We start from the raw sequence: 25,846 nt of genomic DNA on the forward strand, positions 1-25,846 counted from the left end.
CCTGAGAATTTTAAATCGGAGAGGGAAGGGAAATTGGAATCATAGAATATCAGGGTTGGAAGGGACCTCAGGAGGTCATCTAGTCCAACCCTCTGCTCAAAGCAGGACCAATCCCCAATTTTTGCCCCAGATCCCTAAATGGCCCCCTCAAGGATTGAACTCACAACCCTGGGTTTAGCAGGCCAATGCTTAAACCACTGAGCTATCCCTCTCCCCATGTTTGTTATAGGGGGGGACCAGGAACGGGGAACAGGGACACCGGCAAGCCTGCGGCGTCAGACCTGGGAAGGGAACACTGGGGAACAGACTCTATCGGAGTAGAGAGATAAACCCAACTGGTGTGAAGGTCTTCAGAATATGCTTGCTTGGAAACTAACCCCAATAAACAACACATTATCTGCACTTCGGACTTGTGGTCTTTTGCTGCTTGCTGTCTGTGTGACAAGAACCAGGAAAGTGGGAGGCCCTCTAACAAAACTGACATGACCTGATAACGAAGAGGTAAGCCTTGAAGGAAGGTTTTAATACACTTTGGAACTGATCAGGGATTCCCACGAGGACTGATGAGGGGGCGATGGTAAATACGCACTTAGATCCTTTGCTTGTTTTATATCTTTTGCCCACTAGGCACACTGTCATGGATCCATAGTTTCCTTTCACTCTGCCTGTCCATTTGTCTTCACTCCAGCAGAGCTCCCTGCATCTGCGAGCCCAGTTCTTCCTGCTCCCAAAAACATAATGAGTCCATGTATGCTTCACTCAGCCAAGCAGAGATTCTCCCCGTGGACAATTATTCCCTTGTCTCTGTCAGGTATTCAATTGATCTAGGTTGGTCCCAGCCAGTCCTTAATGACCCATTCATATCACCCCATGACAGCTCCATGAGAAAACACCACATGTCTCCTGCTCTTTATAATCATAGCAATACCAATCACAGAGGGAAACTGAAGTGTGTATTGGCATCATAGAATTATCACCAAAATTCCACCCTCTATTTTACACACACATACACACACACACACGCACTGCTCACAGCACTTGGAGAGAAAGCAAAGCACAGGAACTGGACGTTAGTTCAGTGAACACAGTGGAGGACAAGTCGCAATCCTCAAACCCTGGTCAAAAAGGAGAGGCATGTGGGTCCCTAGCCATAGAGAGGGGCTGGCTAGAGGCCTAATACCTGAGAAGGCATTCCTGGAGCAGACCATGGAGGCAAGACAAAGGCTTAGCACCCCAGAACTGTGACATTGCAAAAGCACATTTTGGGGAATGAGGAAATCTAGTGACTCAGGTGAAATGGGAGGGAGAATTAAACTCCCCCACTGTGTGGAGAAGGTTGGGGAAATAAACACTAAAATTCAGGAGCAACAGCCTCTAATTCTTCTGGAAAAGGAGAATGTAAGAAACAAGAACTGGGCCACGCAACCTCAGGAGGGACAGGCTCAAAGATCCAAGGAGCCTTGTGGAAAGACAGCTAGTGGCTGATACAGATGGGGAGAGGGGAGACAAGACTCTCTCCAAACTCTCACTCCTGTTGACCCTGACCTGATTTTATGATCTATGGCCTAGTCTCGTGTCTTGTGGGCAATTTTATACTCGCTAAAGGTAAAATGTCATTATCAGAGTATTGCTTATTAGCTTGGAACATACATGGAGGGGCAAGGAGGTGAACAGAAATAAATGGGTTATTAAGCTTTCTACGGTTAAGGGCCTTATATTAGGTTGAGGCTTCGTGCGAGTAGTTATGCTGAAGTCTGGGATTTACTCCCGGAATAGGTCTAAGGAGAGAGTCCCAAGTTAGATATTTTGCACCCTCATTTTGAGAGACTAACGAGGAACCACAAACAGGTGCAATAAGCCACAGGATTCTGAAAGAAGGAAGTTTGGGGCGGGCTTTAGCAATTAGATTGCTATGCAGTATCTCAGCAGTTGGACCGCATTCATATATTGGAATTATTAATAAATAAGTGATGTAAATCATGAGTATTAATGCTTAATGCTTAATTATGGACTTCCTAAAGGCCAGGTATGGGTTGGGGCAGCTATTGACATTCTTGTAATCAGAGTAAAGGAGCAGATATGGTATACAGCCATCCTACTGCCATAAGGAAGCGGATAAAATACCTCTCCTAGTTACCATTTTTTCATTTTGTCGAGTCCCCGAGACAATGTAAACTGAATCTGGGCCTTCGTTCTGATGGGCTTCCTTGCCCCTCGATCTTTGTTTCCAGTGGTGTCCATAACTGGCAAGTATGCACAGTGCAAGACCCTCTTTACTTTACTTATCTTGTCCAGTTGTTATGTGTATTGAACCTTGCCTATGATTTCAATTATAACTGTCTGTATTAAATCAAGTTTCTGTGTGTTTCACCAAATTTCATCTTCTCAATTAACAGAGTAGCCGTGTACCAGGGCAAGACGTACCCCAATATGTAATCTTAGAGGTGTAAAAATTGTACAGGCTACACTACCAGCCTGTGACATCATCAAAAAAGTGCCCATTTGTGCCTGGGTAGCAACCCTGCTATGGGAGGGAGGAATGCAGCAAGGACTTAGGATCGGTGGCCGGGGTCGCTGTGCATAGAGATGGGGAGGTTATATGGGGGAACGGGGTAATGAGTGGGAGAGAGAGGGCAAGAGTTAAAATAGTAATATTTGAGAAAAAATTTAAAATGAAGTGAAACTGAACAGAAATAAAACTGGAGTGCAGGCTGTAAAGCAACAAGGCTTGGGTAGGGATTCGGGGTTTAAGATCTAGATCCCCAAACCTCTCCTCCTTCCCACTGACCTACCCAGCCCACTTCCTGGGTGCCCTTCCTCCACACTCCCCTCCCCTTCTTCCCATTACTCTCAGCTGGCACCACCTCCCGGCACCTTGGGAGCTTCTTCTGTTCCCTCCTCATCTCACTACCTCTTCCCTCCCTGCTGCTTTTTAGCTCTACTCCTGCATGCACTCTCCCCATGTCCTCGCACCCCCAGATTATCTACTCCCCCCCTTCTCCTACCCTCCCATGGCTCTGTTCTCCCTTCACCTGTGGGGTCCTGAATGGCAACATTATATGCTCTCCTATCAAAAGAGGAGCTCATCTGACTGTCACACAAGCCATGCATGAGTCATACATCTATTTACTTAATTTAGAATTCTAAAGGTGGCATATTTTCCTCTTAAAATGAGGAAAAACCATGAAAGCTACAGTTATTAACGTAGTTATTAATGTATCCAATAAGAATACATTAAATGCAATTTTAAAACGACTGACAGCATCAAAAAGGTACATGTCCAAAAATTATTCTAATGGCTGGGAGATAAAGCAAAAAAAGGGGGGCAAGGAAACTTATCAAAACTTTTATGACGAATAAAGGTATAAAGTTATTACTACTCAGGTTCTTTAGAGACTGCACAGCTTCTAATAACAGAGGAGACAGGACTCCTTACCCAGCAAGACCACCGTCTCATAGTTCTCCTGCATGACATCCCTGTAGAGGGCTCTCTGAAAGGGAGCCAGCAGAGCCCGCTCTTCCCTGGTGAAATACACAGCCACCTCCTTGAAAGTCACCAGCCCCTGAAAAAGCAAGAGTCCAACACTCAGTACCTGCTGCCCCAGTCACAACCCCACTATTCACGGAAGAGCAGTACCAGGTAAATGGAAGCTCCAGGATGCACATGTTAACAGAGTCCCACCCCACCTTGCTTAGAGCAGCCAGGAGGCATCAGAAGGTAGAAAGAGAGAAACTTTGTGTCTCCCAGCTGACAGACGGAGGCAGGGTCTTCACATTTATCACATACCTACTAGCCAGAACTTGATAGAGGAGATGGGGCTGTTTCTGGACCCTGCTGGTGGCTCCCTGGTAGGAATCCCAACACTCGCCCAATAAAATATATGGAAGAAAGGGGAAGTCAACAGTAAAGAATATAAGTTAGAAGGCCGGAACTGTAGAAAACTGGTAAGGGAAGCTATCAGAAATCAATAACCAATGAACGAAAATAAGAAGGACGTTTTAAAAAGTATATTAATCCTAACAATGGTAGTAGTAAATTACAAGACGGAAATGGCAGAATTACCAAAAATAATGCAGAAGAGGTAAAAGTCTTCAATAAATATTTCTCTCCTGGATTTGGAGAATTAAAATTAGACATGTTTAAATAAGCGGGTCCAGATAACTTGTATCTAAGAGTTTTAAAAGACCTGGTGGAGGAGTGAGGTGGACTATTAATGTTGATTTTAATTAGGACTTGGAACACTGGCAAATTTCCAGAAGACTGGAATAAAGCTAATTCTGTACCAACATTAAGAAGTGTAAAAGAGATGACCAAGCTAATTACAAGAGAGTCAGTCTGACATCGATACTGGGAAAGACAATGGAGCAGCCGATACTGGATTTCGTTAATAAAGAATTAAAGGAGAGTAATATAATTAGTACTCATGAACAAAGGTTTAGGGAAAATAGATTCTGTCAAACTATCTGGATATTCTTATTGGATGAGATCAAAAGTTTGGTTGCAGCTAATAATATTGATGTAATATACCTAGACTTCTGTAAGGCATACGACTTCGTTCAGCACATTATTTGACTACAAAACTAGAATGATACAAAATAAACACGGCATGCATTAAATAGATTAAAAACTGGGATTGTAAATGCGGAACCATGGTTGAGTGGATTTATTTCTAGTGGGTTCCTGCAAGGATTGGTTCTTGGCCCTGTACTATTTAACATTCTTATCAATGACCTAGAAGAGAATATAAAATCATCACTGATAAAGTTTGCAGTTGCCACAAAGATTGGGGGTGGTGGTGTCCAATGAAATGTCAGTAGATTCAGACAGTAGCACTGGGAGTCTGGGAAGTTTTCCCAGCTCTGGCTGGAGGGTTATTTCCTATTCCACAAAGAGGGCAAGTTCCATTCCCAACTCCTGTGCCTTGAAATTAGGCCCTATCTGACACTACACCCCATATTCAACATACTGGTATGATTATAACATGACTAGGACATAATTATGATGCATTTTGTGCAAGATGCATCATGTGCAGTGTCATTGGAAAAGTTATGATTTGCCGAATATGATTATCCTATTTGTGTGTATGGATCATGTTTGTATCTGAAGTTATGGATATTGACTATATATCTGTATTTCAAATGAGCTTATTCTGGGTAACACCCACAACTAGCCTTTCAGGTACAACAATGAAGAAGCCAGACAGTGCTGATGGATCATCAACAAGGACAATACACAATGGACCATGCAAGAGCTTAGCACTCAGCAGGGCATGCTAGGGCATGCCACCAGACCACACGACATTGAACTCCATTTTGGTACCTGTAGTTTTTCACAAACTGGACTGGGAACTGACTTTGGAACAAAGGGTTCTTGCCATATAGAAAAGGTACATAACGTGGGGTGTGAAATCATCTCTTAGCCTCATTCCCCAAACAAGAGAACTCCTGGAAACACCTGAGGAACAAAGCCTGAACTGGGAAAAGTGCTGGTGCCAGGGTAAAGGAATTTTTAGCTTGTGTATGGAAACCTGGTGGATTGCTTGTATGATCAGTCAAGGTGAGAAATTGCTAATTCAAATTCTGTCCATCATTATGTTAATCTTAGTTTGAGTTTTTGGTTATTTGCTAAGTAATCTGCTTTGATCTGTTTGCTATCACTTACAATCACTTAAAACTTATCTTTCTGTAGTTCATAAACTTGTTTGATGCTTTATCTTAACCAGTGTATTTTGAGTGAAGTGTCTGGGGAAAATCTCAGCTTGGTTAGCACAAGCTTGTTGTGCATATCTTTCCCATATCAAGGGGAAGGAGAACTATATTAATGAGCTTACATTATACAGATCCCTGTGCACTATAAGATGGTATAATTCTGGATTTCTACGACAGCAGGTGTGCAAGGTTGAGGACCTGGGAAATTGGCTGTTGTCTTCTATCTGTCCTTGAGTGGCTTAGGTAAAGCATTCAGGTAGCTTAGTTGGGTGTATGGCGCCACCTGCTGTTTTGCTGGGTGATAACAGGGCCTGGAGATGCTGGCTGAATCTCCAGCAAAGCAGTGTGAGAAGAGCTAGCGCAGCTTGAGGGTTAGAGGGCACAGCGGTTCCCAGAAGCCCACCAGACTGCACCCTGGGGGTGACAACCTATCACACCCTAGATTACACACATCTCAGCAGGTTTGTCATATCCGGTCCCCTTCCTTCCTCCTCCCTAGATATTTCCTGCCTTCCACCACCTCCAGCAGCTCCCCCCTCCTTTACTCCTCCTCTCCCTCCAAACAGAACCCACTACCAGCTCCCTGATAATCCCTTACCTGAGCCAGCTCCACAGCAGCCATTTCCTTCCTCCTGGGAGGATGGGATGATCTGGAGCAAAACATGGACATTATTCTGTAGCCTGCCAGGGCAAGAAGGGCAACGTGAGAGAATTCAGATGGGGCTTTTATCCATTCCACATGCCGATTCCCCCCAGGATTTTTCCCTCCTAATGGACATTCTAGGTTCTGCCACGCTGTGAAGCACAGAGTGACCTTATTCCAGTACAGGCCTAGTCCCCTCCCACCAGGCTGGAACCCTCTGAGACATGGTGAAACCCTCCTAGTAACAGAGTCTCTCTGTTACACTTATCAAGTTTGTGGACTATACCAAGCCTGGAGGGTTGCAAGTGCTTTGGAGGGTAGGATTCAAATTCAAAATAATCTGGACAAACTGGAGAAATGGTCTGAAGTAAAAAGGATGAAATTCAATAAGGACAAATGCACTTAGGAAGGAACAATCAGTTTCACACATACAAAATGGGAAATGACTGCCTAGGAAGGAGTACTGCGGAAAGGGATCTGGGGATCATAGTGGATCACAAGCTAAACAGGAGTCAACACTGTAACACTGTTGCAAAAAAGCAAACATCATTCTGGGATGTATTAGCAGGAGTATTGTAAGCAAGACCCGAGGAGTAATTCTTCTGCTCTACTCTGCGCTGATTAGGCCACAACTGGAGTATTGTGTCCAGTTCTGGGTGCCACATTTCAGGAAAGATGTGGACAACTTGGAGAAAGTCCAAAGAAGGGCAACAAAAATGACTGAAGGTCTAGAAAACGTGATTTATGAGGGAAGATTGAAAAAATTGGGTTTGTTTATTCTGGAGAAGAGAAGACTGAGAGGGCACATGACAACAGTTTTCAAGTACATAAAAAGTTGTTACAAGGAGGAGGGAGAAAAATTGTTCTTTTTAATCTCTGAGGATAGGACAAGAAGCAATGGGCTTAAATTGCAGCAAGAGTGGTTTAGGTTGGAGATTAGGAAAAACTTCCTAACTGTCAGAGTGGTTAAGGACTGGAATAAGTTGCCTAGGGAGGTTGTGGAATCTCCATCATTGGGGATATTTAAGACAAAGATGGACAAACACCTGTCAGGGATGGTCTAGATAACACTTAATCCTGCCTTGAGTGCAGGGGACTGGACTAGATGCCCTCTTGAGGTCCCTTCCAGTTCTATGGGTCTATGAACCAAAGGCCAGAGAACAGCAGAATAAAAGGAGTCACCTTGGGGGATTCTCCTTGTCATTGTCCCCAAGGCAGCTGTCTCAGGTTTACAAAGTTGTTTGATGCTTCAGCCTTTTATACAGCCTCTCCTGGGAGTGCCCCCTTTCATGGTCTGGGCCTAGTTTCAGCTTTTGGGAAGCATGACCCCAGGGGCTCTCAGACGGGGCATTTTTGCCTCAGCACTCCTTGTTTCTTTCTGTGGCTCCCCAGTGAGTCCAAATGAGTAGATATTCCTGATAGAGACTGTGAACATAAGAACAGCCCACTGCGACAGACCAATGGTCCATCTAGCTCAATGGCCAATGCCAGGTGCTTCAGAGGGAATGAACAGAACAGGTCATCATCAAGTGATCCATCCCCTGTCACCCATTCCCAGCTTCTGTCAAACAGAGGCTAGAGACACCATCCCTGTCCATCCTGCCTGTGACACTGGCAGATGAGGTGTTAGCTCTTGCAAAAGCTCCCATGTCTTAATTGAACATGGACAAATGCAGAGCTGGAATCAGTCTGGCTTACCTGTGTTAGTATTGTTAGAATAGGTATGAGAATTATAAAAATGTGTTTAGACTTTATTGAATGCTTGTCAGTCGCTGCCTGGGTTAATATCTGACTAGTTGCATCGTGAGCCTCGGTGGCTCTGTAAATCAGCAGAAAGGAGAGAGATTTTACCTATGTGAAGTGCTGATTGTCAATGGAATGCATGACACCCTGCCTGGCAGGAAAGGTCCATCAACACCAGACTATTATGGGATGTTAAAGAAGGCAACAGACTGTTGTTGTGCTCTTGACTTCCCATTAGCTGAGTTTGCAGCTCAGAGCACATGGCAGGAAGGGGATTAAAAAACCCCATACAGAAGGAACGGATTATCTGTATGCTGCTTGGACTCTGGGGGGCAAAGTTTCTAGGCATAAGCAAGAGATCCCAAGCTGCTTAGCCTGTGTTAGTCCTAAAGGATATGTAGAGCTTCCTTATTATAGAAGCGTCTATTACCTTTTGAAATTTAAGACTAACTCCTCTGCATCTATGATTACCTGCTTTAACTCTGTAAACAACTCTTGTTTCCTTTTAAATAAATCATAATACAGGTTATTACAGGACTGGCTACAAGTGTTGTCTTTGTTGTGAGATCTAAGATTCAATTGACCTAAGTAAGTGCGTGGTCCTTTGGGACTGGCAGTAACCTGAATATTGCTGTGATTCAAGGTGAAAGGCAGTGGTTCTCAACCAGGGGACTGGGGAACCCTGGGGGGCCACGAGAAGGTTTAAGCGGGGCTGCCAAGGAAGGCCAGCATTAGACTTGCCGAGGCCCAGGGCAGAAAGCTGAAGTCCCAGTGCATGGGGCTGAAGTCTGGGGGCACTGAGCCCTACCACCTGGGGCTGAAGCCAAAGCCTAAGCAATGTATGGGGCATGGGGCCCCAGGCAGTTGCCCGGCTTGCTGTCCCCTAATGCCAGCTCTGACTTTTATATGCAGAAAACCAGTTATTGTGGCCCACGTGGGCTGTGGAGTTTTTATAGCATGTTGCGGGGGGGGGGGGGGGGGGGGTGCTCAGAAAGAAAAAGGGTGAGAAACCCTGGTGTAAGGGACCATCTGTCACAAAGGTGAGCTCACTTGCGTGGTGAGATCTATGGGATGACCCAAGGGGCCTGTCTGTGATTCCATGCTAATGCTGTTACAGTGCATGAAGCGTTTACACTTCATACTTGGTTGGTGAAATCTACATATCGACCTCAACCAATCTGGGGTTTGTGCCCTGCTTCTTACCAGTCTGCCTGAGGCTGGTGCTCACGCTCTCGGGTCGCTGAAGACAGCGTTACAGAGACTTACGGGGGCAACGCCACCAGCAGCAATTGGCAGCCATGCAGAGCAGGCTTCACAGTGGCACCGTGTGGGCCAAATGGTCCATGGACTCAGTCAAGCCCCAGTTCTCCTCCAGTGCACATCAGCATCCCGGCAACCTTCAAGGAGGGTCAAGGCTGCCACTCCTTCAGTGATGATGGATCTCCAGCATAGCATCACCCGCCCCCCATGACCCGCCTTATCTCCTGAGACACAGGTGAGCGACAGAGGGTGCACAACGGATCCTGGGGGGGTAGGGAAAGGGATAACAGAACACATTTTCTGGGGGTCACCCCTCAGGAATTGATGGTGACAGGCATTGTGGTGGTAGTAAAGGGGGAGAGGAGGGAGTGGGAGCAGGAGGGTCCAGTACCCTCAAAGGCAATGCTGCCAGTGGGTCACCCCACCACCTCAGGCATGGGGCTGATAGGGGGCCATTCCCTGGGCCTGGGTGCTTGTAAAGGCTATATAAACCCCACGCTGGCACAGAAGCGGTTAAACTGCTGCTTAAGTCTGGACTGGCCCAGCCCCTCCATACGTGCAAACCAGGCCAGGACTGGAGCAGGAGTTAACAGAAGAGGCCTACTCTACTCGGAGGGGGGCAACCCTGGAAAGGGAACAGTCTGTGGAGCATCTCCAGCCCCAAAGAGAGGGCTGACAGCATTCGGGGCTCTGGCCTTCACTGAGGGAGGGTGGGGATCTCCGGAGCTCAAAGGGGGAGCAGGCTGAAACTTGTGCTGGAGACCCAGTAAACTCTGAAGGTGACTGAGACGCTCCCAGGCCCCCCAAGAAGTAAGAAAGGCCCATATGCTGATGGGATCTTCCCATGAGTTCTGAGTTCCCCCCCCCCCAACACACACTTTCTTTTCTTTCATTCCTTTATTTACCCTTGTTTGCCGACAGTCGGCTCTTTTGTGGTTTCACCTGGTACCCAAGAAAGGAAGAAAGTGCCCGAGGTCTCAGCCAGAGGGTGGAGCCCTGACGCACTAGAAGGACATGCCCCTGTAGCATCCCGGGGCAGGGGTCATTTGGACTCACAGAGGTCCACCCCAGAAGGCCTGAGGCCCAGCACTTTGGCACCAGTTTGATGGGCTGGATGGCCTCTCACTGCAGGCTGCCAGAAGTTTGGCACATGGAGAAGACACGGGGTGGCCTGGGGAGCAGGAAGCAGGGCAGCATCCCAGACTGCACACCGAGAAGGAAATGGAGAGGGGATCAGGGCCACTGCAGTGAACTCAGCCCCCGTCCTGAAGGCCATTGGCAGAAAGTTGTCCCCTCCCTGGCCTACGGGGGTCAGACAGTGACACAGAGATCCCTTGGCAAAGGGTCACTTGGTCTTTGCCAGCAGCTCTCACCTGAGACCTGACAAACCCATCACACCAAACATCTCTTGGAGGGTATTTATCCATAGGGGAGAGCATGTGAGGCTGTAACAAAGTGGGTGTTGCATGTGAGTCTTACTGACCTACACTAATCCTGTGTGTACCTCAGTTTCCCAGTGCACCAATACTTTGGTGGTGAGAATTGGGTACTTGATTTTTGCTGAGGCCCTCGGGGCAGGTGAAGCTTCCCAGCTGCCTGCACTTATGTAACCTGAGACCCAGGAGAGGGGTGTGACTAGGTGACATATTTTGCCCGGGAAGCAAGACAGAGTCGGAGAAGGAGCAATGGGGGGTGTCAGGGGTTGGGTCGCTGGAAGTCCACTGGGGGGACTGGAAGAGGGGGAGTCCGGAAGAGGGGGAGTCCAGGGTGTCTGTCCCAGAACTTCCAAGCTGGACTTGGCTGAAAGTCACTGATTTCTATGATAGCAAGCTCTGTTCTATGCTGTGTTCCTGTCGCCTAATAAACCTTCTGGTTTACCGTCTGGCTGAGAGTCATGTCTGACGGTGGAGTTGCTCTGCAGGACTCTCTCTAGCTTCCCCAGGAGCCCCGTCCAGGCGGATTCACTGCAGGAAGCGCACGGTGTGGAAGGGGATGCTAAACATTCCGAGGTCAGACCCAGGAAGCTCGAAGCTGCGTAAGCTTCTGCCCTGGAGACAGTACAATCAGAGAGAGGTAGCTCCCCAGGAGTCCTGACTGGCTTCATACAGAGTAGTTCCAGAGCATTGACCCGGTGACTCCATGACAGAGGCATCTACAAAAAGCTCATAACTGATGAAGACTCATAATGACTGAGAGATCAACGTATGGGACATATGTAAGGAACAAAGCATTTATATTGAAAATCAACTTTATGGACTTGGAATGGAAATCAATCACTGAGAGGTAATGGGCCCCAGGATTGGCCCAGCCACCCAAGACGGAGTCATCACCAATGTTCCCTCTAATTTTTTCCATCCATGTGCGGAAGGAATTTTGTTATGTGCTCCACCAATATTGAAGTAATGTGTGGATGTGAGCCATCAGTTCAAACAAAAATCCTAGATATAAAATATATTTTTAAACAGTTCATAGGCATGGAAGAAGAAGAAAGAATATTAAAACAAGGGATAATTATCAAGGTGCACTGCTTAAGATGTGTATTTAATATGAAATCAAATAAAAAGAAAATTGACACTACGCTTGGAGTACATGTATCCTTTCTAACAACTCAAGAAAGTAAACACACCAAAATGTGGCCTACTGAAAACAGCTATAGAAATAAAACACAGTCTTGGGCATTAAGCAAAAGTATTAAAAATATGCACCAGAGGCCCAATTTAATAACCTCCTCCTACCATAGACCACTAAATCTTCAGGGAAAGCTGCTCTGAAAAAATGAAGCATCTGCCAAAACACTAGCATGCTACCGACTTTTACAGTTCCCCAAACTATCCCTCTTGCATGCATATTATCTGCGCACACAGCTCAGCTTTAAGATGCTAAACAAATCTATGAGTCAACTAGAAAAAGTCATGGTCTCATTGCAAATATTAATACAATATTGTCTGATACTGGAAAGGAGAGTAGAAGGTATTCACTCAGGCCTATACCATTTCTATGGGATGTCAATTCTTAATTGGATGAATACTTCACACACATAGAACAGGAAAAAGAAGTAATAAAGCAACACAGACAACAAACAAAACCACAAACAAACAAGTGACAACACTGAAAATATGAAGGGAAGTAAATCATCAACTGGCTGGTTATGGGTATTTTAAATGAGTGCAACAGAGCCCTGTAGAAACAGGCAAAGTTCTCCTGTTTTCACATTGTGTGTGTGTGTCACCAACTCAAAAACTGAAGAGTAGAAGCCCTGAAGCACATTGAAGCAGGGATCTATCTGCAAACTCCAAAGCCACGTGTCAAAGAGCTTGCAATAAGGTCTTCATCCTACAAAACTCCTAACACCACACCTAGTGCTTGCTACTTCTGAGTCAATGGGAGTACTCTGATGATCCAGAACTATACCAGATAGCAAAGATCTGGCCTTAATGGTTTCCAATACCTCTCCCCAAACAAATTCTAAAACTTAATGGAAATCTCTTGTCTGGAATCCAACTCTAATTGAAAGGCCAAACAAATAAACAGCATCCATGGTCAAGTTCTTCCAGTTTTAACTATTTACCATGTATTGATTAGGAACATAGGATTTTTTTAAAAAAATCATTAAGATCACAGTTTTCAGATACCTACAACACTCCAAAAGAATTATGTTGTTAAAAGAATCCTTGTCTTTCTTACCTTAAGCCATTAACACCCATGTAAACTTTGTTTGAAATGTAACCATACCAATGTCATGAGCTAGGCCTAGCCACATTTGCTCCAGTATTCATTCACTAAAGCCCCAATCCTGCAAACGCCTATGCATGGATGCCCTCCAAAGGCATAACTGTTTGCAGGATTGTGGTGTTTAGATGTTGCTTGTAATTATTAGAATTGGGAGCACTGGCTGTTGGGAGTCTGAAAGGACAGGAAAGAGGAAGGAGGGGGGAGGAGTTGAGAGGCTGGGAGAAGGCTACAGAGGGTGCAGCAGCAGCTTGGTAAAGAGGTTTCCACTTTGAAAATAAAGTCCTGTTGAAGCTTGTTAGTACTTTGCCTGGTTGATACAACATTTTGGCAACAAGGATGGATCTTCTGCCTCTGAACCCACCTGCACCCTTTCTGCAAAGCCCAGGTGAGCCTCCAATTGCTTTTACTACCTGGATCCATATGTTTGAGCCTTATCTGCTTGCAATCAGTGCTACAGAGATTTCTGAGGTAAGAACAGGTTTCAGAGTAACAGCCGTGTTAGTCTGTATTTGCAAAAAGAAAAGGAGTACTTGTGGCACCTTAGAGACTAACCAATTTGTTTGAGCATAAGCTTTCGTGAGCTACAGCTCACTTCATCGGATACATACTGTGGAAAGTGTAGAAGATCTTTTTATACACACAAAGCATGAAAAAATACCTCCCCCCACCCCACTCTCCTGCTGGTAATAGCTTATCTAAAGTGATCACTCTCCTTACAATGTGTATGATAATCAAGCTGGGCCATTTCCAGCACAAATCCAAGTTTTCTCCCCCACCCCCACACACAAACCCACTCTCCTGCTGGTAATAGCGAGAGACTGTTGAATTGCAATTCATTTGCAAATTGGATACAATTAACTTAGGCTTGAATAGAGACTAGAAGTGGCTAAGTCATTATGCAAGGTAACCTATTTCCCCTTGTTTTTTCCTACCCTACCCTCCCCCCAGACGTTCTTGTTAAACCCTGGATTTGTGCTGGAAATGGCCCACCTTGATTATCATACACATTGTAAGGAGAGTGGTCACTTTAGATAAGCTATTACCAGCAGGAGAGTGGGGTGGGGGGAGGTCTTTTTTCATGCTTTGTGTGTATAAAAAGATCTTCTACACTTTCCACAGTATGTATCCGATGAAGTGAGCTGTAGCTCACGAAAGCTTACACTCAAATAAATTGGTTAGTCTCTAAGGTGCCACAAGTACTCCTTTTCTGATTGTAATTTGTGACTTTGGGAATATGGCAGATAAGATGATTAGAGACCAACTCATTGAGAAAACAACCATGCTTCATGTAAGAGAACGCTTACTTCTAGAACCATAACTTACACTAGAAAAAGCAATAACCATTGCTACTCAGATTGAGTCAGCCATAAGCTGAAGCCAAAATAATGAGCATGGATGCAGGAGGCAAAGTCCAAGCTGTGACTCCTTTGCAGAAAAGTTCACTACCACTGCAGACACAATTGCAAGAGGAAAACTAATGAAAAACCACCAAATCAGCAAATTCAAGATACAGTAAAAGCATGTTTTTGCTGTGGATCACCACAACACCTTGCAAGCTACACAGGATGTCCAGCAAAAGTAGCTCAATGCAATCATTGCAAAAAGATGGAACATTTTGCTAAAGTATGTCGCAGTAGCCAGTTCAATCAACAGGTGCATGTAGTTACAATACCGGATGTTACTGTGCTGAGCGTGGACAAAATCACTACTGCACATATTCAAGAACAGATAAAGTGCACTGTAAACATTTCCGCCATACCCTTAGGCAAACCACACTATATTCAGCTAATGATGGACCAGCTACCTGATTCCATCTATCTGCATTACTTTAAAGATGTGCCTCTTACTGATCCCAAACTTCACTTGGTGTGCTATTTGAAAAACCATATTCCAGTACACGGCTGCCTGCCAGTAATAGTTACTTTTGGTGATTGCTGTGTAACTGCAGAGTTCTACATTGTCCACAAAGGCACTCCTATTCTTGGCAGAGATTTATTGGCTGCTTTAAATCTCAGGATAGTTAATGGACGAATTAATCTTCTTCAGCAAAGCACTCTTGCGGTACACACACCAGTTTCAGCTAGGACCCAACACCAGGTTGAGGAGAAACTCGGCTGTGCTTATGGGTTTCTGCATAAAGTTAAAATGCGGAATAATGTGATGCCTGTACGGCAGAAGTTATGGCACTTACCATTTTCAGCCAGGGAAGCTGTTTCAGAGGAACTTAGAAAACTTGTTCAAAGGACATTATTGAAGAGATCAACTCCTTGATGATTTAATTGGGGATTAGATGATTTAATTGGGGATTGGTCCTGCTTTGAGCAGGGGGTTGGACTAGATGACCTCCTGAGGTCCCTTCCAACCCTGATAGTCTATGATTCCTCGGAATGGGTTTCATTTATAGTAGTGACGCAGAGGAAGGGTGGAGGCATTCGCCTTTGTGTGGACTTAAGGGAGCCAAATAAAGCTATTGTGATTGACAGCCATCCTCTTCCTCACATACAAGAAGTATTTGCAGAACTCTGTGGAGCAAAGATGTTTTCTACTCTTGATTAGCAGAGCGCATACCACCAGTTTATATTGCATGAAGATAGCAGAAACCTCACAGCATTTATTACACGAGGGACTATTTCATTTTAAACGTGTTCCATACAGTCTCACATCTGCCCCAAGTGCCTTTTAAAAAATGATAGGTTTCAGAGTGGCAGCCATGTTAGTCTGTATTCGCAAAAAGAAAAGGAGTACTTGTGGCACCTTAGAGACTAACAAATTTATTTGAGCATCCGATGAAGTGAGCTGTAGTTCACGAAAGCTTATGCTCAAAAAAATTTGTTAGTCTCTAAGGTGCCACAAGTACTCCTTTTCTTTTTTCAAAAAATGATGTAATTGATTTTGAAGAATCAACATGGAGTTCAGTGCTATCTGGATGATATTATCCATGTTTGGAAATACTTCTGAGGAGCATGACAATAACCTGCAGTCTGTACTAAACTGCATCAGCACAGTAGGCCTCCAGCTCAATAGGTCCAAATGCAAATTTCGACAAACTGAACTCTCCTTTCTGGGGCATACAATTTCACAGGCTGGACTAAAATCTGATCCAGATCATATCCTGGCAATTTCAAATGCTCCTCCGCCAACAGATTTGCAAACCTTACCTTCTTGGGTCTTACCTCCTGGTATGCAAAATTCATTCCCAATTATGCTTCTGTCATTGAACCATTACGGGCATTACTATGGAGAAGTTCAACCTTAGTGTGGACAACGGATGCACAAGCTAGTTTTGAAACGGTGAAAGACTTGATTGTACACAGTCCAGTACTTGCACTATTCAGTCCTGCATTGCCCACAGTTGTAACTACTGATGCTTCTGATTATGGACTTGGGGCTGTTCTCACACAACTGCATGAGGACAACACAGAGAAGACTGTTGCATTTGCTTCAAGGACACTAAGTAATGCGGAGAGAAAATATTCTACAGTAGAAAAAGAAGCACTTGCTTGTGTCTGGGCTACTGAAAAATGGAGAGCTTACCTGTGGGGCCACACGTTCAAGTTGTGCACAGACCACAGCCCTTTGACGACGTTGCTTACCACAAAAGGACTGTGAAGAGCAGGTACCGCATTGCTCGATTGTCTGCAAGACTACTCTCTTTCAATTATGAACTGGAATATAAGCCTGGAAACCAAAATGTGGTCGCTGATTGACTTTCTTGCCTGCTTTGCCTTCACCAGATGGTCCACTGGAGGATGAAAATGTAGTGGTTGTGCTTATTACAAGCACTCTCAATGCAGTTACAAGAGAACAATTTTAAGCTGCTTGTTCAGCGTGTTCAATTCAACAAAAACTATGGGAATTTCTGACAAACAGATGGCCCAGTCACCCTAAAAACCCTGACCCAGTTTTGCTGCCTTATTTTAGAGTTCGGGATGAACTTTCTTTGTTTGATGGCTGTGTGCTACGAGGTACACACCGGCTCCTTCTGCCAGAAGAATTAGTCAAAACTCATACACCTGGCACACGATACTCATCAAGGAATTGTCCAAACCAAACAACAACTACGGGATCTGTATTGGTGGCCAGGGATGGACTCTCAAACTGAAGCGCTCATAAAATCCTGTGTCACTTGCCAAATGCATGATAAGACAGCAGTGACATGTACCCCTCCATTACAGCCTGTTCCTCTTCCTTATTCTGCATGGGAAAAAGCGGCGATTGACATTGTGGGACCCTTTGATACTGCTCCAACTGACTGCCATTATGCCATCACTTTAACAGACTATTTCAGTAAATGGCCTGAGGTAGCGTTTACATCGCAAATCTCTTCTGCTACAGTAATTAAGTTCCTCTCTTCAGTTTTTAGAAGGGAAGGTAACCCCAAAGAACTGGTTTCAGATAATGGTAGTCAATTTACTTCCCTGGAGTTTGAAACTCTTCTAGCACAGAGGAACATTTTACACAGAAGGTCATCCCTATATTACCCTCAAGCCAATGGGGAAATCGAAAGGTTTAATCGAAGTTTGAAAGAGAGTTTGCAAATGGCTAAACTGGAAGGGTGATTGTGGATACCCTTCACTACTGATTTCTTGCAAGCATACCGGGCTACACAACATGCCACAACGCAAAGATCACCCGCAGAGTTACTGCATGGGAAACAGATGAATACTAAACTGAACATTGCTGGATTGTTAAAGGCATGACCTGATACCCCAAACAAGGATGATGTGAGAAAAACAGTTGAACAGAACCAAGCAAAGTCTAAGGCTTTCACAGACAAGCGGCAGGGTGCCAGGGAACCAAAGTTTGCGTGCGGTTCCTTCGTTAGAATACGAAAACCGGGAATTTTACACAAAAGGGACCATAAATTCACAGCTCCTCTTAAAATCATAGAGAAGAAGGGACCTTACACCGATCGACTTTCTGATGGGCGGGTATGGAATGCTTCTTATCTTGCACCTGCCTATGCATCAAAAAGGAGATTATGCCAACACCCAGTCTGCACTGGATGACTTCACCGTAGTACCAACACAACAAGACATTGCACTGAAACCGGGGCTTGAGAGACGGCCTGTCAGACCCACATGAGCACCTGTCTGGACTAGAGACTATGTTATATAGTATCTACAGTGTTTTCAGTGTAATATTTCTGCCCACAGTATAGTGTCTTGTTTCATATTTGTTCCTGTGGTTAGAACAATAATGTTTATTTTAATTCGGAGAGTTTCTTAAGAGAGGAGGAAATGTGGTGTTTAGATGTTGCTTGTAATTATTAGAATTGGGAGCACTGGCTGTTGGGAGTCTGAAAGGACAGGAAAGAGGAAGGAAGGGGGAGGAGTTGAGAGGCTGAGAGAAAGCTACAGAGGGTGCAGCAGCAGCTTGGTAAAGAGGTTTCCACTTTGAAAATAAAGTCCTGTTGAAGCTTGTTAGTACCTTGTGTGGAGGAAAAATTCAGTGGACCCAAGTAGGCCTAAACTTCCCAGCTAAGCCTAAAATGTTGGTCAAGCTAATTCAGTATATGAAGCATAAGAAAAGAGTGAGGAAAATTCCATTGAGGGGCAATTGCAAACAGCACAGCTTAAGAAATGTAACCATAACTGTTAGAAGTTAGAAAAACCATTAACTGCAAAGGAAACACCTGTCAATAACAGGAAAAGCGTGTTTTTGCTAAACTCCAAGTAAGGCAAAGCTACTGTTAAAGCTTGCACTATATGCCAAATAAGGAAAATGCTGTTGAAGGAAGTGGGTTTGACAAATTGTGGTTTTCAGCAATATAAGCTCCTGTATTTTCTGTTTACGCCAGAGCAGCTCTGGCTGACTCTCCCTGTATGCACATGCTTCAATAAAGGAACCTCAGGTTTGTTCTGATCCAAACACAATGCGTAGTTAATTTTCCACCACACTTACCTGGTTGATACAACAAGGATCAGTATCTAAGAGAAAGTAAATAGCATGAAAGCAGTTTCTTAAAGCCACACCAATCAAAATAAAATCACAGATCTATTTCTTTTAACCTTGGATTGCTGTCATTTACCCATCAGATCACTACGACAGAAAGATCAAAGTGTTTTTTCAGTTTGTTCAGTGTGTGGACTTGACAGCAGTTTAGAGCCTGATCCTGCACTTATTAAGACCTCACTGCAACCTAATCTGCAGTCTGCACTCTTTAAAAATACTCATATAACTTCCTCAGAACTCTAGGAAGAGGACAGATTATTAACACATATCTACAAAAGCAGCCTAAATGCTTTACAATAAAAACCAACAACAGCAACAAGTCAGATTCTGCATTAAGATCTGCTAATGCAGAATCCCTCAGCCCTCTTTACCTCTCTGCTCTGGATCTGTCTCCCTCCAGTCAAACTAAATCTTAGCCCAGTCTTTCTAACATCTCTGGCAGATGTCCACCAGCTGCCAACTGAAACACAACATGGCCCAAAGCAAGCTCTTCATCTTTCCCTGCTGATACTAGATGGAAAATATTTTGGTCTAGAACTGCAGAGGATTCACTGTTTTGTGTTTGCTCCATAATTCTAACAGGGGAAAATAGCGGGGGTGCCACATTATTCCTTCCCCATCAGATTATTCCTGGCATATTTCAGATCTTGTAATTATATCAACAATATGTTGGTAATTAATACCAGCTCCTCACCCCAACTTCATAGTTACCTCAACAACAAGAAGAGGTAAGATGTGCTTGGACTGACCTTGCTCTGATGCATTAATCAGACAATGGAGTATCCCCAGCACCCCACCTTCCATGTAGTCACATCCCCCGCATGCCCCAAAATGCCAGCAATCCACCCAAAATCTTGGCACCCCACCCCCTGTGCAGCCTGCTCCCACCAGCCCCTCCACCCCCCGACCCGTGCAGCCTGCTCCCCCAGACCAGCCTGGGGCTGGGAGAGAGTCCTGTCTCCCCAAGGCAGCTGCAGCTCAGCTGGGGCTGCTGAGAGAGTCCGACTCTCTCCTCTCCCTGCCACTGCAGCCTGGCTGGAAGTCGGGACGCCCCAAACTCCCCACCCCCACATCACCTCACTCACCCCCTATTCCCCCTATTTCCCCCATCACCTCACCTTCTTCCACATCCTCTCCAGGTTCAGGAGGAACCTAATTAGTGGACCCACATCTGCACAGCTCCACTAATTAGGTAAGCAGCTCTTCACACCCACGTGCGGAGCCGCCCAGGTGCACACCTTAGAAGAAACTATGGTCGTCACTCTTCACTAGTCAGCTGGCAAGGTAACGCAACGCTCAAGTGACCAGCCTTGCTCCCTCCCAAACTATCAATGGAAAACTATTGGGGCACCACCAAACACCTGAAACCAGAGTGGGTAGGGGAAGATGGTGAAGTTGAAGGTAACACAAATTTAAACATCTGAAATGCAAAATATGAATAGTTTAAAGGTACATGTTACACGTGTATGCGGTGGAGGGACAGGCTACAGAGGTGCAGCAGCAGCAGGAAATAAAGTCCTGTTGAAGCTTGTTAGTACCTTGTGTGGAGGAAAAATTCAGTGGACCCAAGTAGGATTAAACAAACTTTGGTCAAGCTAACTCTGTATATGAAGCATAAGAGGAGAGTGAGGAAAATTCCATTGAGGGGCAATTGCAAACAGCACAGATTAAGAAATGTAACCATAACCGCTAGAAGTTAGAAAAAACCATTAACTGCAAAGGAAACACCTGTCAACAACAGGAAAAGCTTGTTTTTGCTAAACTCCAAGTAAGGCAAAGCTACTGGTAAAGCTTGCACTATATGCCAAATAAGGAAAATGCTGTTGAAAGAAGTGGGTTTGACAAATTGTGGTTTTCAGCAATATAAGCTCCTGTATTTTCTGTTTACGCCAGAGGAAAGGGAGACCAAGCTGGAACTGGTGGTAGGAGGAGGAGGTGGAGAAGGAGAGACACATTTGAAACCACGGGTTTCAGAGTAGCAGCCGTGTTAGTCTGTATTCTGTAGCTCACGAAAGCTTATGCTCAAATAAATTGGTTAGTCTCTAAGGTGCCACAAGTACTCCTTTTATTTGAAACCATGACCATTATTCCCATTCTACTGTAACAAAAAGTACAGGAGAGGGGAGCTGCACTTCAGAGTCACCCAGCACCTACGTGGAGAGAGCACTGGACGGAGACTATTCCTGGCTCTGCCACAGGCCTGCTGGGTGACCTTGGGTAAGTTGTACTTCTCTGGGCATCTGATTACAACTGCCTATAGGGCTGCTTAACTCCTCCAGCCAACATTGCTCTGCGCAAAAAGCTAGGAAATACATTTACAAAAACTTTATGAAAGCAGCAAGGGGAGACTGCAGCCAGCCCCCAATGGTCCTTCCCCATCCTGGGATGTGTGTTATGGAGAAGTTTGTGTGTGGTGGGTGCACGGGCTGGGTCCCCAGACAGCTAGACCCATCTGCAGACTGGAAAGGCAGGGCAACTCTAGCACAGCATTGGGGGGGGGGAGGGGGAGGCCAGGGGTAGCAGTTCTGGAGCTGGGCCTCTGCCCCCTCTAGGTCTCATGGCAGATGGGTCTGGCAGCATCAAGTGGGTACATCACTGCAGGGGAAGGTTGGGGTAGTGTCCGAGATCAGGGTGATGATTGTGTGGGGCTCCCATGCCCAGGAATGGGGGATGGAATTCACCTCCCCACCACCCTGCAGAGCCAAGCAACTAGAGATTTATCCAGTGAAGTGAATTTCACTCTGGGTGACTTTGAGCCAGCCACTGAAAGATCCTCGGGCCTTAGGTTCCACACTGGCCACAGGAGTTTACTAGTACTCCCCTCCCCAGATTGCCGGGGACAGCCGGGGATAATTATTCGGTTTTGGGAATTAGAAGATGAAATTTCATTACGAACAATATTTGTTTATTATTAAATCCCCAGACACCCACCAATCCCCGTCCTTCTTCCAATGAGCTATAAATATCTTAGGGTATGTCTACACTACGAAATTAGGTCAATCTTATAGAAGTCCATTTTTAGAAATTGATTTTATACAGTCGATTGCGTATGTCCACACTAAGTGCAGAGTCGGCGGAGTGCATCCACAGTACCGTGGCTAGCGTCGACTTTCGGAGCGTTGCACTGTGGGTAGCTATCCCATAGTTCCCGCAGTCTCCACTGCCCATTGGAATTCTGGGTTGAGCTCCCATTGCCTAATGGGCAAAAACATTTTCGCAGGTGGTTTTGAGTATATGTCATCAGTCACCCCTCCATCCGTGAAAGCAAAGGCAGACAATTGTTTCACGCCTGTTTTCCGTGCAGACACCATACTGCTGTCAGCAGATGGTGCAGTAGGACTGCTAACCGTCGTCATCATCCACCGCTTCCGCTGCAACTCTGCTCTGCTCCTCGTCTCAATAGCGAATTTCTCCATGTTGTCTGTCATGTGCTCCTGTGTACTTGTGTTCTTCCTCAGGAAACGTACGCGGTGCTAACCATCGTCCTCCACCGCTTCTGCTGCAATTCAGCTCTCCTGGTGCCATGAATCCATCTCGCAGGTCCTCCCGTCGTTCTGGATAAAAAAAAAAAATCTACTCTCGCGGCATCCGTCGTCAACCACCGCTTCCACTGCAACTCTGCTCTCCTGCATATGCCATACCACGGCAAACATGGAGCCCACTCAGTTCACTGCTGCTGCTGTGAGCATTGCAAACACCTCACGCGTTATCCTGCAGTATGTACAGAACCTGCAAAAGCAGGCAAGGACATGATGACAGTGCGATCACATTAGCGATGAGGACATGGACACAGACTACTCTCAAAGCATGGGCCCTGGCAATTTGGATATCATGGTAGTAATGGTGCAGGTTCATGCAGTGGAATGTCGATTCTGGGCTCAGGAAACAAGCACAGACTGGTGGGACTGCATAGTGTTGCGGGTCTGGAACGATTCCCAGTGGCTGCAAAACTTTTGCATGTGTAAGGGCACTTTCATGGAACTTTATGACTTGCTTTCCTCTGCCCTGAAGCACAAGAATACCAAGATGAGAGCAGCCCTCACAGTTCATAAGGGAGTGGCGATAGCCCTCTGGAAGCTTGCAATGCCAGACAGGTACAGGTCAGTCGGGAATCAATTTGTAGTAGGTAAATCAAGTAGCCAGTTCAATCACTGAGCTGCCGCTATCAAGGGTAGTGACTCTGGGAAATATGCAAGTCATAGCAGATGGCTTTGCTGCAATGGGGTTCCCTAACTGTGGTGGGGTGATAGAACGCATATCCCTATCTTGGGACCGGACCACCTTGGCAGCCAGTATGTAAATCGCAAGGGGTACTTTTCAATGGTGCTGCAAGCACTGGTGGATCACAAGGGACGTTTCACCGACATCAACGTGAGATGGCTGGGAAAGGTGCATGACGCTCGCATCTTCAGGAACTCTGGTCTGTTTGAACAGCTGCAAGAAGGAACTTACTTCCCAGACCAGAATATTACCGTTGGGGATGTTGAAATGCCTATATGTATCCTTGGGGACCCAGCCTACCCCTTAATGCCATGGCTCATGAAGCCATACACAGGCAGCCTGGACGGTAGTCAGGAGCTGTTCAACTATAGGCTCAGCAAGCGCAGAATAGTGGTAGAATGTGCATTTCAATGTTTAAAAGCACGCTGGCGCAGGTTACTGACTGGGTTAGACCTCAGCAAAACCAATATTCCCATTGTTATTGCTGCTTGCTGTGTACTCCACAATATCTGTGAGAGTAAGGGGAGACGTTTATGGCGGGGTGGGAGGTTGAGGCAAATCGCCTGGTGGCCGATAACGCACAGCCAGACACCAGGGTCATTAGAAGTGCACAGCTGGGCTCCCTGCACATCAGAGAAGCTTTGAAAACCAGTTTCATGACTGGCCAGGCTACGGTATAACAGTTCTGTTTGTTTCTCCTTAATGACAACTTTGATGATTTCCTGGTTCACTCAACTTCCCTGTAAGCCAACCGACCTCCCCCCTTCGATCATCGCTTTCAGAGGCAATAAAGTCGTCATTGTTTCAAAATCATGCATTCTTTATTAATTCATCACACAAATAGGGGGAAAACTCACAAGGTAGCCTGGGAGGGGTAGGTGAGGAGGGAAGCACCGGGTGGGGTCGTGGATGAGGGGAGGAGGGAAGGACAAGGCCACACTACAGTTCAAAACTTATTGAATGCCAGCCTTCTGTTGCTTGGGCAATCCTCTGGGGTGGAGTGGCTAGGTGCCCGTAGCCTCCCCCGCCGCGTTCTCGGGCATCCGAGTGAGGAGGCTATGGAACTTAAGGAGGAGGGCAGACGGTTATACAGGGGCTGCAGCGGCGGTCTGTGCTCCTGCTGCCTTTCCTGCAGCAGGTCCACCAGACGCCTGAGCATGTCAGTTTGCTCCCCCATTAGACTCAGCATTGCATCCTCTCTCCTCTCATCGCGCTCATTTAACGCTTTCCTGGTCTCTGCCACTGTTTGCCTCCACGCATTCTGCAGAGCGCTTTCAGTGCGGGAGGACTGCATGAGCTCTGAGAACATTTCATCGCGAATGTGTTTTTTTCGCCTTCTAATCTGTACTAGCCTCAGGGATGGAGATGATAGGGGGAGCATAGAAACATTTGTAGCTGCGGGAGGAAAAAAAGGGAGAGTAGTATTTAAAAAGATACATTTTAGAGAACAAAGAGAAGACTATTTCACACTGAATCAAGCGATTCACATTACATAGCACATATGGTTTTGGTACAAGGTCGCATTTTGCCTCTTATATTGAGTGCCTGCCAGTTTAGCGTGAGACATCACACATATTCGGCTGGGCAACAGAATTCGGCTCGCAGGCAGCCATGGTAAGGCAAAGGGTTTCGGCTTCTTCAACCTTCATAACATGTGGGAATGGTTTCAAACAGCAGCGCCCTCCTTTCCCATAGCAAGAAAAGGCCATTGGGTTGACCATTTAAAAGGAGGGGCTGCGGTTTTAGGGTGAATGTGTAGCACAACCCCCCTACCCCCCAATTCTCTGGGATGATTGCTTCACACACACCCCCGCCCCCCACCGCATGGCTAGTATTAGGGAAGATCCCCGTCAGCCAAACATGAACAGCTCAGCATGAACGGGCCTCCCCCCACCGCGTGGCTAACAGTGGGGATGATTTCTTTTCAGCCGAAGGCAAACAGCCCAGCAGGAACGGGCACCTCAGAATATCCCCTTAAACAAATTTCCCGTATTTGAACCAGGTGACCATGAATGATATCACTCTCCTGAGGCTAACACAAAGAGATAAAGGACGGATGTTGCTTGTATGCCACCAAAGCCCGGGCCCATTCGCTGCAATGCTTTGTTCTGCAATGATTCCAGACTACTTGCTACTGGCTTGGTGTGTCCTACCATGGAGGACGGAATAAGGCTGCCCTCCCCAGAAACCATCTGCAAAGGCTTTTAGAGTACCTCCAGGAGAGCTTCATGGAGATGTCCCTGGAGGATTTCCGCTCTATCCCCAGAAACGTTAACAGACTTTTCCAGTAGCTATACTGGCTGCGAATGCATTCCAAGTCTTCAGGGCAAATTAATCATTAAACATGCTTGCTTTTAAACCCTGTATTATATTTACAAAGGTACACTCACCAGAGGTGCCTTCTCTGGCTTCATGGTCTGGAAGCCTGCCTTGGGAGGGTACTGGCTCCAGGGTGATGAACAGTTCCTGGCTGCCGGGGAGAAGGGATTCTCCGTTTGCCTGCTGTGCACTATCCTCAACCTCCTCCTCATCTTCCTCATCCACAAAATCCTCATCCCTGTTGCATGAGACTCCCCCCTTCCA

General features: G+C 45.9%; 2 protein-coding genes across 7 annotated transcripts in view; one reads left to right on the forward strand and one right to left on the reverse strand.

The window, feature by feature from the left end:
- The window catches only part of LOC102943236 (zinc finger protein 883), a 2,438,435-nt gene that overhangs the window by 588,633 nt on the left and 1,823,956 nt on the right, over positions 1 to 25,846 (forward strand). The gene's annotated exons all lie outside the window — the stretch shown is intronic.
- Positions 1 to 25,846, reverse strand: part of LOC114020163 (zinc finger protein 501) — a 1,907,800-nt gene that overhangs the window by 554,634 nt on the left and 1,327,320 nt on the right. The window contains exons 2-3 of one of the 5 annotated variants that reach the window (XM_043537386.1): positions 6,308 to 6,390; positions 3,437 to 3,563 (exon numbers count right to left, since the gene is read on the reverse strand). The exons of 1 other annotated variant lie outside the window; for it this stretch is intronic. In XM_043537386.1, coding sequence (XP_043393321.1) covers positions 3,437 to 3,563; positions 6,308 to 6,390 — 210 coding nt within the window. The remainder of the gene's footprint in view (positions 1 to 3,436; positions 3,564 to 6,307; positions 6,391 to 25,846) is intronic. 3 more of the 5 variants (XM_043537384.1, XM_043537383.1, XM_043537365.1) reach the window with 3 other exon arrangements.

Source organism: Chelonia mydas, chromosome 28, assembly GCF_015237465.2.
Source record: "Chelonia mydas isolate rCheMyd1 chromosome 28, rCheMyd1.pri.v2, whole genome shotgun sequence".
NCBI lineage: Eukaryota > Metazoa > Chordata > Testudines > Cheloniidae > Chelonia > Chelonia mydas.